Source organism: Canis aureus, chromosome 19, assembly GCF_053574225.1.
Source record: "Canis aureus isolate CA01 chromosome 19, VMU_Caureus_v.1.0, whole genome shotgun sequence".
Lineage (NCBI taxonomy): Eukaryota > Metazoa > Chordata > Mammalia > Carnivora > Canidae > Canis > Canis aureus.
Genome location: NC_135629.1, coordinates 15,384,225 through 15,400,812, shown reverse-complemented (window position 1 = coordinate 15,400,812; position 16,588 = coordinate 15,384,225). Strand labels below are relative to the sequence as shown.

General features: G+C 42.3%; 1 protein-coding gene across 2 annotated transcripts in view; it reads right to left on the bottom strand.

Annotated features, from left to right (window-relative positions):
- IL5RA (interleukin 5 receptor subunit alpha) overlaps window positions 1-16,588 on the bottom strand; it is a 70,463-nt gene that overhangs the window by 23,813 nt on the left and 30,062 nt on the right. Inside the window, exons 10-12 of one of the 2 annotated variants that reach the window (XM_077858032.1) lie at window positions 16,382-16,478; window positions 15,210-15,294; window positions 5,254-11,378 (exon numbers count right to left, since the gene is read on the bottom strand). In XM_077858032.1, the coding sequence (XP_077714158.1) occupies window positions 11,292-11,378; window positions 15,210-15,294; window positions 16,382-16,478 (269 nt within the window). In that variant the 3' untranslated portion in view covers window positions 5,254-11,291. Of the gene's footprint in view, window positions 1-5,253; window positions 11,379-15,209; window positions 15,295-16,381; window positions 16,479-16,588 lie in introns of those variants that run through there. The other variant, XM_077858033.1, reaches the window with a different exon arrangement.

The window sequence follows — 16,588 nt, the reverse complement described above, 5'->3', positions numbered from 1 at the left end:
TTTGAGATGATAGAGGGTCTCAAAAGTCTCTGGCCATGATCCAAAGCTAGATGACCCAGAGCTATTCCTTTGGAATTGACAACCCTGAAGACACCATTTCAAATCCTCTTTGGAAGCACAGAGGGTCAAAATCCACCAATAAATATCCTGAAGATCAAACCTTTAATAATTCCTCTTGATTAGCTAAGTCTTTTGTATGTTTAACCTAAGGCTGTATCTGTTGTTTTAAGATTTCCTCAACACCATTGCTAAAAGGATAAAATCTAAACTTGATCATTTAAGGCCCTTCTTAATCTAATAACAACCTAACTTTGTACCCAGCTACTCTGAGCCCTGACTGGCCCCTAAACACTGCTTGCTTTTGATCTCACCTCTGTGCCTTTTGAGCGTCTGGCTGACCCTTCCTGCCATGCCCCCCCACTCTTCTTTGTCACCCAGTTCCTGACTGTCCTAGGATAGCTCCAGCGCCAGCTGTCTGTGAAGTCTTCCCACACTTCAGCCCTTAGGATGTCCTTCCTCTGAATTAGCTGCAAGCCTGTCATTACGATTCATTTAGTAATTAACCAGGTACTACTTTTGGAAATCTCTTGTACTGTTATCTTGCATTTTAACTTAACTCCTGTATTGTTACTTAATTTTATTTGTACTTATGCCTTGTCTTCCCAACTAGATTGTAAGCTCCTTGAGGGCAGGGACTTTGGTCTTATCTTCCATGTACCCTCCATAGTGCCTAGCACAGTGCCTTGCAATAAATAATCATTGATTAATTAATCGAAGGGGTCTTTGAAGTAGCATTTTGCATCAGTTGCCCGCCTATGTGCCACGATGACCCAACCAGAGAAGACTGTATGTGTCACTGCTTTTTTTAGGTGGTGGAAAGCATTAGAAGGCTAGCTTCAAACTTTATGCTTTGAAAATTCCCTTTTATCTCTCTGCTTCATCTTCTGATAAGTGAGGATCCAGATTAGCTGAGTCTAACTGGGCTGAAGGTATTTTAGAAAGTGCACCTTAGGTACCTTCACCCACATATCTGATTTGTTGGCTTCCGTGGTGGTTTGCTGGTTGGGTTCACTGGTCGCAAGCAACAGAAAACAACTCTGGCTAAATTTAGCAAACAAAAAGGAATGACACAGATTAGATCACATGAGCTGAGGAAATGATGAAGGATAAGTCTTGGTGAGAGTAAGAACCAGTCTACCCTAAGAATCCAGACTGCAGGAACTTTGGAAACTCAATTCCAAGTGCTTTTTTGGAAATGAATCACCTTTGTTTATGATTTTGATACTACTCTGCCCCCATAATCCTTGATCATGCCAAACCTGCACTCAGAGCAAAGAGATAGCTTATTAAAGAAAACTTGAGATGATGTTTCCATGAGATGGGATAATAGATACTAGGAAGATCTAAGCAACACACTTATTATGCTTAGCTATCCCAAATAATAAACTCAGATGTAATATATTACTACTTGGGACAGTGATTCTGAACCAAGAGTACTAGGAAGGGGCCTATTTGCTTTGGATGTATAACATTTTCAAGTATTTACTCTTACCTTCTTTTTGTGTTTGTAATCCACCTGGTCCACCTGTGATTTAACTGTTTAAAAGGAAATTATGTTTTGCCAGACATAACATAATGGATTCCCTCAGTGTTCAGAGTTTTTACAGAGCTCAAACACCCTATGTACAAAACAGCATCTTTGCATGGAGGCAGAAGACATGAATGATAAATTTCATCTCAGGTGAGCTCAGAATTCCTCCAGCTTCTGAGATGGAAACTGCCATCAGCTTTTTATCTGAAGATAGAGTGACTGAGTTATTCCTACCATCATTTTTGGTTATTTACATCCAGGAAGCAATGTTCAATCCTGATTAACCTTTTCTCAGTTTCTCCCGCCACCCTTACCCTTCTGCAAAGTATGTGCAAAGAACGTTGAATGTTGAGTGTTGAATTATAAAAAGTACATAAATAGTACATAATTACCTACTTAAATGTCATGTATTCAAGTAATTTGATGTAATCACCATCAGGTGATTTTTATACACTACTGGATTATCTATGCCACTATTCTCCTCTGTTAACACAGGTAGAATTGACTGTATTTTCCTGTTGTTACAATTAACTATCCTCTGGCCAACCACAGTGAGGATCAAGCCTTTTACAATGGTAAACTTATAATCCATCTCTAGGCACACCCAAAATTACTCCATCTGAAATGAAAGACCCTGAACCTTACACAGGCAGCTTAATACAGTGTCTAAGAACATGGATTCTGGAGTCTGACCACCTGGAATGCATTCTGACAATTTCTACTTATTATATAGGATAAAGTTTGTAAAGTTCTAAATGCGCAGCTCTCTAAACATTAGCAACTATTTTATAGATCAGTTATTTTTCTTTTTCTCAAGTGACTGAGATAGTCACAAAAATAAGACAAAAAATGTGGATGCTTCCCATAGCCAGAATGAGTTGAACTCAACACACGTGTCCATTATCACTTTTTAAATATTTTCATGTCTTAATATAAATATTTAGGTAACACAGTAAAATAAAAATATCTAATAATATTTATAAAAGAAGTTAGGCAGTGGGGTCCTTACTCAGATGCCAGCTTTTACCAAGGCCTTCCTCAGTTTCCCCATCTGGTACTGACTTCTCTTTCATCTGACTTTCAGCGTGCCTCATCAATACTCCCACGTGTCTATTATTCCATTACCTGGTATTTAAATGTGTCCGCGCCTTCTTCCCAGTAGACAGAGCTCATCTTAGGGTTAGATTCTACTTGTGATTCTTGACTGTACTTCCCAAGCACCAGGCCTGTATCCCCACCCATCGCTGACGCTAATAAGAGTCTCTGGCGCCACTTCATGTGATTTGCTCAGCCCCTCCCCTCCTGCCAGGGTGTGATTATCATATGTCAGTCCAAAAGGAGGCACATTGCCCCTCATGCTAAATGGCCCATGCAGATTAAATGTTCCAGTTCCACGACTCAAGTGTAAACTGCAATACTCAAGAGAGCTCACTATTTAAACAAACTCATCCTCTACCCTTTATCACCAACAATTATGGTCAGTAACACAGACCACACTGAGGGAAAGTTGGGGGTTTTTTGTTGTTGTTTTTGTTTTGTTTTGTTTTTTAAAAAGGTCAGCCATATACTAGATATGAATGTTTGCAATCTGCAAGGTTCAGGTAACAACGTGATAGTCCCAATAGCTGTAAATGGGTCTTTTGCTACATTTTCTTACCAATTGTTATGAACTGCACAAATTATAGCATGAAATATGTATCTCAGGATTTTAACTAACAAAGAGTAATAGCTTAAATTGTTTTTATAATCTTCAAAGTGCTCTTCACACTAAGATGTGAAGGAGATGCCGGGTTTCTTTCTTTTTCATTTAGGAAGTAGAGGTAAGGAGATGGTACTGCAAGCCCAAATCAATCATAGAAAGTGATTAGAAAGTCAGGACTACAATTTAGAACTCTTAATTCAGTGCATTTCAACACCTAGAAATAAGTTTTTAGGGAGAGAAAGAACAAGCTGGAGTAAGGAGAGAGTATCTTAAGTATAACTGGAAAGCAGCATGCTGAGTGAGTAGGAGGGGAATGGTGAGGCTGAGATATGGGAAGTGACAAAGTTGTGAATGATGATCAGGGCACAGCCATTTGGAGGGGGAGCAGGTCCCTGAAGTGGGTTCTGGCCGGTCATTGAGGAAGGGACTCGTGGCCCCCCTCTGCACACCAGGCACTGTTTTAGCACAGGGGAGTATGGTGGCAGTCAGAGCCACCCCACAAGGGCCACAGAATGAAGGAGATGAACCCCACCCCCCCCCAGGCCAGTGTGAAGTCTCCTGACTTGGAGTCCGACAGTGGGTAGGGAAGCCAAGGGACCAGTACTGGCACTTTGTCACTATGGAAAAATACAATGAGGATAATAGCTGACATTGATTGTGCTTCTGGTACATGCCTGTCTCTCTGCAAATGAACCTGGTGGTTTCATTACTATTGATTATTCATACTGGACACAAGAGGAACCAAGACTTAGAGGTTGAGAGGTGTGTCCCAGGTCACACAGCTGACAAGGGATAACAGCAATGAGATGCTGTTAGGTTGACTCTGGCAAGTCCAGTTCCAAATGTTAGCTATCTAGTTAGGTAGATAAGTAGATAGATAGATAGGAAGGTGGGAGCATAGACAGACCTTGGTTCCCATAAGCAACAAGAAGGGAGTAAGGTGGCAAGCTTTCCGGGAAGTTGTACAACGGCTGTTAGAAAGCGACTGGGAGTTTAAGCCAAGATCCCAGGTATGGGATTCCTGCAGAGAATCATCGTATGCAAGCTCAAGTGTGGTGATTTCTCTGCTCCAAAGCAGCCAGCTTGGCTTTTTTTTTTTTTTTTTTTTTAATGCAAGCAGTGTTTTTTGCTTCTTATACTGGACTCCAAACATTCTCAGAGCTGTTTTTCTTTTTTTTAAGATTTTATTTATTTATTCACGAGAGACACAAACAGAGACACAAGCAGGCTCCATGCAGGGAGCCCAACATGGGACTCCATCCCAGGTGTCCAGGATCACGCCCCGGGCTGAAGGCGGCGCTAAGCTGCTGAGCCACCGGGGCTGCCCCAGAGTTGTTTTTCAACACAGGCTATCCTGCAAGATCCGAGTCACCAGATAAAATACGGAAGTCCAAGTTAAACTTGGATTTCAGATTGAAAATCAGTAAATTTGTAGTGTAAGTTATGTCCCATGCAAAATTTATCTGAAATTCAGATTTAACAGGGCTTCATCTATTTTTATTTGCTAAGTCTGGCAACCTTATGCAGGGAGGATTCATCCTCATTGAGATAATTATTTTGTCATGCAATATTCCAGGATTTTGCTGATGCGTTATCAAATCTCTAAAAATCCATGGCTCTGAGGTGTGGAGCGGGATTCCAGAAGTGTTTTGAAGGGTTATAAATATGGGCTTGTCGCCCAGAACATAACTATAACAGAACTAGTTGAAAAAAATGTATGTGTTTGATGTACCATTTATCACTCTTTAGAACCAAACATCTGAGACCAAATAACTGAGAGGTTGAATTGGCCCAGTCATTCATCTTTTATTTGTCAACAATTAAGATGTCGACCACTTTCTATGTGTTGAACACTGTGCTAGGCACTGAAAAAACAGACATCAGATTAAGGCTTCCCTCTTCAGGGTTCACTGAAGGTGACAGAAACACACATTCATTTGAAACTGGTATAAAATGTGTGAACATTTAAGTGTGAACAGTATTCTGGACGCATTTTTTTTTTTTCAAAACCAACTTGTAACAAGGTTAAGTTCAGTTAAACACAACAAATTTTTTTACCACCACCTTCCTGCCCCATAGAATGATTAAAAAAAAAAAAAAAAAAAAAAAGATTTGAGAGAGAAAGTGGCAGGGAGGGGCAGAGAGAGAGGGATAGAGAATCTAAAGCCGACTCCATGCTGAGCACAGAGCCCAACACAAGGCTTGATCTTACAATCCTGAGATCATGACCTGAGCCAAAACCAAGAGTTGAACACTCAACCGACTGCACCATCCAGGTACCCCCCAAAAAATGGTTTTAATTGATTAAACATATTTCTCTAATTGGTTGCTTTGCTTAAAAAGAAGAAGAGGAAAAAAGGAAACAGCACACTCAAATGTAACATTTTGGATCCATTAAGCTATGTACAGATAAATATTGGCCCACAGTCCAAACCTGGCTCATTGCCTGGTTTTTGTAAATAAAGATTTATTGGAACACAGCCACTCTCATTTATATACTGTCTGTGGCTGCTTTTGTGCTATAACGGCAGAGCTGAGTGGTTGCTGCAGAGAACAGATGGCTCTCCCAGCTGAAAATATTTACTATCTACATATCTAAGAAGAAACTTGCTGACTTTTGACCTATAACACTAAAACTTTATTGTTGATTTCTTTCCTGCGATTCCCCACTTCCCTTCCCAGGTTTACCTCTTCTTTCATTTTATCACCTGGCAGGGACAGAGCTTTGCTTTTAGTTTTAATGATTGAAACTAATCTGGTAGGTAACACACCGTCTTGGTGAAAAGAGCCCACTAGAACTTTAAAATAACACACATGGGCCACGTGGGCTAATTTTGTTCCACCTGCCGCCCATTTATCGAGAGCCAGATGGGTAGTACCGGCTCACGGGGGTTCAGCAGGAGCTCCACAGAGACCGATGGCTGGCTGGTGAGGTACAGAGAGGCGTTTCTGGAATAAGCCACGCCAACTGTGAGTTCTTGTTCATTATTAAGCTTTGGTGATGGTGTCATTTCTGGCTGTCGCTGTACAGCATCAATAAATGAGTGTACCCGTTGGAGTTCTTTAGAACTAACCTGAGTATACAGTTTTCTATTCTGGTACACTTTTGAGAAATTTCACTTTGTTTTTCATTGTCCAGCTGAATTTAGCCAGCTCCAACTCACTGGTTAAGTCTACAGCCAGGATATTGTTCTTGACCTCAGCTTGTCTCCACTTTAAATGATACTTAAAAATTTTAGGGCAGCCCCGGTGGCACAGTGGTTTAGCGCTGCCTGCAGCCCGGGGTGTGATCCTAGGGACCTGGGATCGAGTCCCACGTTAGGATTCCTGCATGGAGCCTGCTTCTCCCTCTGCCTGTGTCTCTGCCTTTCCCTCGCTCTCTCTTAATGAATAAATAAATAAAGCTTTAAAAAATAAAAATTTTAAATAATATAGTAAGTGATAACATAGAATCAAACAGAAGTCACCTCGGGAACACAGATTTCCTGGCGGCAAAGGATTGAAATTTAGAAGGTAACTGTCAACTGATGAAGAAAAAGATAAAAAAGGCTGTTTCCACAGGAGGAAGCTTATGCAGAGGCATGGAGGGATGAGAGAGCATGGTGTTCATCATGCAGGGGCACTCCTGGGGGAGGTGGCCCAGGAGCTGCATCCCAGGGGACTTAGTGTTGAAAGGAGTTTTTTCTGGGTTTTTGGGGGTTTTTTAAAGATTTTATTTATTTATTCATGAGAGACAGAGAGAGAGAGAGACATAGAGGGAGAAGCAGGCTCCATTCAGGGAGCCCGATGTGGGAATTGATCCCAGGACTCCAGGATCATGCCCTGAGCTGAAGGCAGAGGCTCAACCACTGAGCCACCCAGGTGCCCCTGAGAGGAGCTTCAACATGAAGGTGATAGTTACCTGAGGGCCTTGGATGGGGGCGATATAAACAGATATGGCTTTTATATAGATCCTTCCAAGAAAAGCAATAGTGAAGGCCAGGCTTTTAGTTGAGTAATAATGATCCTAGCTGAGAGATGATAAAGGCAATGTCAAGGACAAAGAATGAGAATATTTGGGGGGGGGGGGGATGTACTCCCGTTCGATTTGTGTACTTAGACAATTCACTGTCATCTGTGCTAAACAGTTCTCATTTTGAAGTGAATTTACACTCACATGTATTACCTAAAACAGAGGGGATGCTGGCACAAAAGATTATCTTCTGTTCAACATAATAGTCTTAAAAAAATGGCTTTCCAAAAGTTTGTATCCTGGCACTTGATTTGCAGGGTGTGGAAGCAGGAATAGCTGCACGGTCATTGTCACAAAGATCCTTGGGCTAACACCAAGTCCTTTTCTAATTAGGTTTTGCACCTTGCCTCGTGCCACCAAGGATTGTTTTCAGTTTTCCGTTCTCGCTTCTAGACACCTACTTTTTCTTTAACAAATTAGCACCTAAGGTTTATTAATTCCACCAACAGATGGTCCCGACACATACAAGTCTCACTATGAAAACGTTTGGATTTTTAATCAGGATGTTCTTTGCCCATGTGGAAGTCTTGCCCAGCCTGCATAAATAGCTTGAGGCCTTCAGGCATTTCAATAAGGCTCAGATGGTTGTGCTGTTGGCACACTGAACTTCTCCTTCCAGTCTCCCCAGCACTTTCCCTATGCTGCACTTGGAGAATTGCAACTGCCAAAGAAAGACGTTGGACTAAAATCCTTATTGGAAAGGATGTCTAGAGAAGCACTGTTTGTTCTGAGCATGCGACTGATGGCTTTTTAGGAGACAGCTGGCCCTCTATCCTGTCCTGGTGGGAGACAGGAAGAGGTGGGTGCCAATGTCTCATCAACTTGTTGCCGAGGGTATTTACTGTTAGGAGAATGTTCACACTCTTGATTTGTCATGACAAGGCTAGTAAAAACTGTACAGACCGCTCAAAACATGCCACATCCAAAGCCTAACTCCTTTCATCCAGCATTTGTACGCCACAACTTAGCCATATCATCAGCAAAAAGAGACCTAGGGCACACGAGCCAGATGGTCGGGCACACATGTGTGTCCTGGTTATTTCCAATCATATTCTCATTAGACACCCGTCTTCCTTTCCATGATATTATTATAGGCCTTGGTGATCGCTGCCAAATATCACTCAGTTCCAACAGCATGCTGGGAACAGTGCCAGTGTCGAGAGAGGCTTGAGAGCGTCCATTGGTCCTAGACACTGCAGATAAAAAGATGAATTTCACATGAGGGTCATCCTCCTGGGGCATACACTTTGGGGAGACATCCAAACTGTGAATGGTGTATCCTATAATACAGTAGCTCTGAGAGAGGGGCGGAAGGTCCAGAATGAAAACCCACAGGCAGGATCAACCTGCCACAGACTCCGTTTTTGAAGGCTTCACAGAGAAAGTGTTGTGGGATATGGTTTTCAAAAAATGGGCAAAAGTTCGCAAGCTGAGCAGTGAGGAAAAGGAAGATCCTAATGCACTGAGGAGACCACATGGTCTATGCAATGTTGCTCCTGAACCACATGAACCACTTGTACCAAGATCCAGATGGTGGTACTGGTTCAGTACGTAGGTGATGGCTGGTCGCTGAGGTTGAGGGAGACATCGCTGATGTTGAGCACCACACCCAACAATGAAGAACCAGCCAAACTGGCAGCAGCTTCCTCTTTCTCCTCCAGCCTCCTCACAGAGGCAGTGACCAGGACCCTAGGTTTCCAGGTTCTGGTGAAAGAGATCAGACAGGGAGCAGTAAGCCCAAAAGAGGGGCAATTTGGGGCAGAATTTTTCCATCACTTATTCCTTCAACGGCTGGTTTTCAAATTTTGGTCTTCATCAGAAACACCCAGGGCTACTGTTGGTGAAGTATGGCTGGGAAACAAGCATCAGCATCACCTGGAAACTTACTAGAAATGCAGCATCTCAGACCCCACCCCAGATCTACTCAATCTGAAACTGAGGTTGGGGCCCAACAATCTGTTTTAATGATGCCTCCAGGTGATTCTAATGCACTGGCAAGTTTCAGAATGTCTAAGAATGTTCGCTAAAAATACAGGTTCTTGAGCACATTCACAGAGATTCTGGATCAGTCAGATAATCAAACATTTGGCCAGTGAATGCAGCACCTCCATGGGCCATGCTCTCCTGGTCCCACCTCTAAGCAGGCTTCGGCTTTTTTCCAGCAGTCCTCTTTACGTCACTGGGATTGCGTGGGCTTTGAACCTTCAGTATGCAGTTTTCTTGGTGACTGCATCTGTAAAATGGGGCAGTACTAGAAATGATGTGGGTCTCTCGGGATTAGAGGTGGATGTGTGTGGAGTATATGGTATCGATCCTATCCTTTGCATCTTTGCTCAGGCTGCTATAACAAAGAACCATATTCTGGGTGACTTAGAAACAACAGGAATATATTTCTCATTTCTGGAGGCTGGTATTCCTAGTTCAAGGAGCCCACATGGCAGGGTTCTTGGGAGAGCCCTCTTCCTGGTTGCAGAATGCCAACTTCTCATATCCTTACATGGGGGAAAGAACACTCTGTGGGGGCCCTTTAAAAGAGCACTAATTCCATTCATGAGGTCTCCACCTTCATGACCTAATCACCTCTCAAAGCCCCCTCCCACCACCTAAGACCATCACATTGGGGTGTAGAGCTTCAACATGAATTGGAGGGGGACGGGCACAAACATTCAGCCCATAATACTTGGAAACAGGCAATAACTGGTAGGTGTCATACTGCTATCTCTATTGTTCTGGGTCCAACTCCCTGCTAGTCTCAATGGATGGTTACCAAAAGAACACCCTCTGGAAGTATTTGGTAGTCAGTATGTCCCATTATTGAATCCCGTTAACTAAAACAACTCTGAAAAGCATCCGGTATGTGCTATCATATGGGGGGTCTGAACACTACGACCTCTCCCTGTCCTAAGCATCCTACTCCAGGACAGGTACCAGCAGCACTGCCGGGGTCCTTTCAAGTACTAATTGTTCCTCCTACCTCTGCTCTGCCCTGGACATACCTGTATGTACTTGTTTCTACCAGTAGCCCATTCCCCATCACAGAAGCCTCCAATCTCAATGCAGACTCATATGGGAGGATGTTTAGATTGGGATGTTTGTAGGATGCCTTCCAAACCTAAAAGGCTAGGATTGACCCAGAGCTACTTGAACAGCACCTGAGAAGTTGCTCTAAAATATTTGTAAGCAAACATCTCTCCAGAAAGTTCATTCTTGATTGAGCAATCCCCTTTCCAACCCAATTCTACCTAACGCCTTCTTCAGTATATTCCCAAATATCAAGGCTGCCTTCAAGAATATAATCTCAAACAAAATCCTATTCTCTGCTTTGGTCTGGAGTGACATATCAGCTCTGAATATTTTTAACGAGTTTGCCTCAAATCGTGCTTCCTAAATCCTACCTATAGAGCTGAAGATAAGCCTTCTCTCTCTCTTCCACCTTCTGCCTCCCATACACTTCTTGAAAAAGTATTCTAGAATACTAAAAAAAAAAAAAAAAAAAGAAAAAAGAAAGAAAAAGAAAAAAGCTCCCACTTGCTCTAGGAAAGACAGCCTTGAATCTAAGTTCGTAATTAACTCCAGGCTGGTACAAAATGCTTTCTTCCTGATATTTCAGTTAAGTATTACCATTGGCAGCTTCAGCTGTAAAACCAGCTCTGCCAGTTGACATCAGCCTTAAAAACTGTCTCTTGCACAAAAGTTTGAGGTACGTAATGTAAATCACCACGACTGGCAGGTGAGAAGTTGGTGCCCTGCAGAGTGGGGAGAAAAGACCTAGCAGAATGGTCAGATTGATCAATCACCCTGAATGAGTAGAGTCTTTGATGAGGCATCCATGCTTTTAAGAGATTTGTCTGGGAGTATTGCCTTGCAGCTAAACCGAGTGTTCAGTAAATCCAGAACTCTTCTTGGCCAAGAAACAACAGTTCCCGTTCTTCTTATCACTGAGGCATGTGAGTGTGAGTTCATTTCTGAGAATGTTACAGTGCCAATCAAAACACAGAATCTTCCAGGGTCTCAAATCCAGGCTCTTCCACATAACTTATGACTTCAATTTCTGTTTCACTGGAAACAGTTTTCTGTAAAACAAAACATCCTCCCTTAGATGTCTTTTAGCACACTTTTTGTGCTTTGGATTTCTTTACAATTTTTTAGGGCATTTTCCTTATAAAAATAGTAAATGTTCACTAAGAAAATATGGGAAATAGGAAGAAAACAAAATCTTATCTCCTAAACACAACCCATTGTTTCTCTCTAGCCTTGTTTCCTAGGTACAAAGCTATCTTTTCAGTTAAATGAAGGCAAATGGATAGTCAGCTTCATAAGTTGCTTTCTGTGTAACATCGTGTAATACTCTATATATTCTTGGGCTGCGCCATTGAATAGCTCCACCATTTTCCATTCAGAGCTTATGATAATTTCCCCTCAAATCTAGATGTGTTGGGGATCCCTGGGTGGCACAGCGGTTTGGCGCCTGCCTTTGGCCCAGGGCTCAATCCTGGAGACCCGGGATCGAATCCCATGTCAGGTTCCGGTGCATGGAGCCTGCTTCTCCCTCTGCCTGTGTCTCTGCCTCTCTCTCCCTCTCTCTGTGACTATCATAAATTAAAAAAAAAAAATCTAGATGTGTTTGTCTAATTTGGGCTATTATAAAGCTATTAATTAGAAACTTTCTGTACCTTGTTGACTCATTCAACACTTTTTAAAAGGTGTTATTTATTTGAGGGCACACACAAGCATGCATGAGCTGGAGGAGGGGCAGAGGGAGAGGGAGAAGCGGGCTCCCTGCTCGGGGCTCGATCCCAGGACCCTGAGATCATGTCCTGAGCTGAAGGTGGATATTTAACCCACTGAGCCACCCAGGTGCCCCTCATTCAACACATTTTTAATACCTATAATACCCACTATTGCCTGGACACTGCTGTGCATGGAGCATGTGGTGACAGCAGACATGCCCTCTGCCTTACGTACTAGAACTTAAATGGTTTATACTTAATTTTGGAAGGAATCCTCTCTGGCTACATTGTAGAAATAAGGAGCAGCTGGAAAGTGGTCTCTAACAAATTTAAAACACAGGATACTTTTTCTTTTTAAACAAAAATCCTTTTTTTAATTGATAAAGGCCTAAATGATAATCCCCATCCGCCTTCCCTCCCATCTCTCCCTGCCAGTAATGTTTCTTGAATGTTACAGAACAATTTCTAACTTGGGTCTGCACAAGCAAACACTTGCTTAATGAGAACTCGGGGATGGTAGATAGACTCCAAATCCCAGGACTCTGGGTGCCCACACCAAGCTCAGAGCTGCAGGTTGTAAAAAAGTCAAAAGTTTCTTTTCCTGCTCACCCCACTTTCTAGTGTGGTGCCAACCCGTCATTGCCAGTAATATAATGGGTCTCCCCGGCATCCTTCTAGCAGAGACCTCAAGGGTGCGTTGGAAGGGCTTCCCCTTTAGAGGTATGGGCTGGGGGCACTGCTACATGTGTCCCAGACTGTGCTCAGCTCTGCACTTGCACATTCTCCCAGGTGGAGCATTTAGGCCACGAGGCAGACAGTATCGGGCAACACTTCATTTTCTGAGTTCTGCTTGCTATCTCTGTCGCTCTCTGTCTGTTGTCTTTTTTTTTGCATGAAACTCAACAATGTGAAAAGCAAGTAAGTTGTCTAAGAGGAGCCTGGCAGCGCTGAGCTCTGACATTAATCCTTTGCTTATTTTGAAACCAGCTTGTCTACCCCACGTTGTTATTTTGCACACATGACTTGATTTTAATTAACGACAAACCACAAGTTTATACAATAAGCTCTTAAGCCAGTTTCTTTCACCAACCTCAGAATATTAAAGAAAATCTTTGGAGGCTCTATAGGGAAATGAGATACCAGCATTAAGATGTTCCATTAAGAGGCAAGACAAATGACTTCAGGGTGCTGCTTAAATCAAATGCAGTTTATCAGGGATGAGTATTCTGGAGCAAGGAGGGAGAGACAGCACAAATTCACGTGAAACAAAACAAGGTTTCACACTGGGGGCCACTCTTCTTCCAGAAAAGCTGTGGGTTAAAAGCAAAGCCCCCTGTTCCCTGATGAAGGAGAACACAGGATGGAGGCAAGGACGGAGTAGTTCCTCTGTCTGACTCAATTCTTTGCTTGACAAGTGTCCTAACTACTATGGTCTATAATTATTCCGAACACCCAAACTGAAAACTCTAAATGTCACAGCTTATTGAAATGATCCATTTCAGTGAGTGTTTGACCCTTAACTGCCCCACAAATAATCACCAGTTTATTCATCCATTCCTGAATCACTTTAAATTTTTTTTTTTTATGATACTTACAGAGAGAGAGAGAGAGAGGCAGAGACACAGGCAGAGGGAGAAGCAGGCTCCATGCACCGGGAGCCCGATGTGGGATTCGATCCCGGGTCTCCAGGATCGCGGCCTGGGCCAAAGGCAGGCGCCAAACCGCTGCGCCACCCAGGGATCCCCTGAATCACTTTATTAGCAAACTAAATTGCTAAGAAAACAGCTTGATCTACATCAGGGATCTGCAAACTACAGCCTGTAGGTGGTATCTGACTTATTGCCTGTTTTTGTAAATAAAGTTTTATTTTGGAACCAAGCTTTTTCATTTGTATACTGACTATGGCTACCTTCACACAACAACGACAGCATTGAATAGTTGAGATAAACCATTTGGCAGTTAGGTATTTACTGTTTGGTTCTTCATAGAGAAAGTTTGCTGACCCCTAATCTAAATAAACAATTTAAGGACAGATTTGACTAAGTATAGAATAACTGTACATTGAGAATCATAAAATATTGCTGAGAAAATTAAAACCTAAATATGATATTTTTTGCTTGTTTAGTATAATAATATGTCAGGTTTACAGATTAGAAGATTCATTTTTAAGATGTCGCTGCCCAAATTAACCTATAATACAACACAATCCTAACCAAAATCTCAGCAGTTTTTTTGGTAGAAATAAAGTTGATCTAAAATTTATATGGGAATGCAGAATATAACACTGAGAATAACCAAAACAACTTTGGGGGAAAAAAATCACACTTGAGGGCACCTGGGTGGCACAGTGAGTTAAGCTTCTGATTCTTGGTTTTGGCTCAGGCTGTGATCTCAAGGTCCTAGGACTGAGCTCTGTATAGGGCTCTGCAATCAGAGTAGAGTGAGCTTGAGATTCTCTCTCTCCCTCTCCACCTCCTCCTCATGCTCTTTCTCTCTAAAATAAATAAATCTTTTTTTTAATCATGTTTGGAAGCTTTACACTACTTGATCTCCAGGTTTGCAATAAAGCTATAGTAATCAAGGCCACATTAGCATAAAGATAGACAAACAGATCAATGAAAGCAAATAATAGTCCAGAAGTAGACCCACACATATATAGATAACTGATTTTCAACAAAGATGCCAAGACCATTCACTGGGGAAAGGATGATTTTTTTTTTCCACAAAATGATGCCAGACCAATTGGGCAGCCATATATAGGTAAGTGAGCATTGAGTGAAGCCTATGTGCAGAAACATGGGTTCTTAAAAAACATCAGAGCTAAACAGAACATTGGTCCATCTCGTCTATGCCCCTTTGCTAGAAAAAGAAGTCAGGGCTCATGGGCTGTTTTCCTTTACCCATCAGTTATATGGGTAGATGGCTGATGGAAAAAATTCCAGTCTGACTGGCAAAGACCCTTATAAATGAGCAGGACCTTTCCAATATTCCAAGGCAGTAATGAACATGTATAACATAACACGAGCCAAAGAGCAGAATGACTAAGCAGCATAAAGTCACTGGCCCCCCTGGAGAGACACTCCGCCTAGGAATATGGAAAACCAGTAACTTGACTGATCCCTGAAGACTCAACCCTCAGCAGATAGGACCCATCATAAGAACCTTCAATATTACCTCAGAGTTGACGATTACAAAGAAATCTTTAATACTGCTTTTTGGTGCCGGAACCGGTGGAAACAACCTGTTCCATAAGTGACCTCTGAAAATAGAGGAAAGCAAAGAATCAGGTGAGCAAGAACATCCTTCGTTGTCTGTCAGGATCCACTCTACAAGTTGACCTAGTTGATCTCGGGACCTGCTGTTCTATAAATTCAGAACCTTTATTGACCAAGAGTTATAAATATCTATATTGTAATACTAGTTTGGGGTATGATGTGGCTTCTGAATCACCCAAGAAAGACACAGTGGTAATTGTTTCACATTGCTCTGTGTTTTCAGGCCTCGTCTGTGAAAATGGGTTATCTGGAAGTGCTTGGTATCCCACCACTAACTACAAAACCGGCTACGGTCCCTTACCCAACTATGCTGGCTCACAGAGTTGACAGTCTTATTCCTTTCCTTTGAACTGCCACTCTCCACAGAACCTAATGTTCATAATAATGAACCTCTTTAAAACCCAAATAATTGTCTAAACTATGAAAGGATGGAGACAGAACATGTTTGTAAGCCTCTTAATTGGCAATTTGCCTCACTGAATGCCAAAGTGGGTGAGGAGTTCTTATGGGGCCCTTTGTAGGCTCGAGGATTAGTCACCAGGTCTGCATGACCTTTCCACAATCTGCATTTGACCAAAGGATAATCAGCCAGTCAGGGACCAGGTGACCAAAGGGTGAGGGTAAGAGCTGGCCCCTCATGATTGGAGACCCTACCGTGGGAGGCCCTGGGGTGATTTCAGTCGCTGGGGCACTGCCTTCCTTTACCCAAGCTGAAAAAGCAGCCTGCTAGTGACTCACCTAAAACAACCAAAGACTGGGTGGGAAGGCAGTAGAGGAATCAAAAGAACATGAAGGTAAAATAAATACAGAAAATAAATACACTGTCAACAAATTCAAGACGGGTGGTAATGACTGAGGGGCTATATTTTGCTCTGTCTGGTTTCCAGTAATTGCCTAAGGATATTTCTCACTTTTTAATTTGGTCCATGCTCATCTTGGAAAGGCTATCCAAAAGACACCAAAGCACTGTAAATTCTATCTGATAAGAAGAACCCCAGTGGATAGACAGCAAAAGTGTAAAAACACTCAGATGTCCTTGGAAACCCCCAAATTAAAAAAAAAAATACCTACATTTTACAGATGAGGGAGAAAATTAACAAAATGAAGCAGATGGTTGCCATAAGCACGATAAGAAACCATTCGGTGAAGGGCTTCTGATCATCATTTCCTGATGGAAAAAGAAATCAGAGCTGGAATAAGCTGCAGATATGCGAATTAACTAGAGGCAGGCATCAGAAAGCTTGGATTTGAGTTGCAGATGCTGAGTGAGGCTGGGCA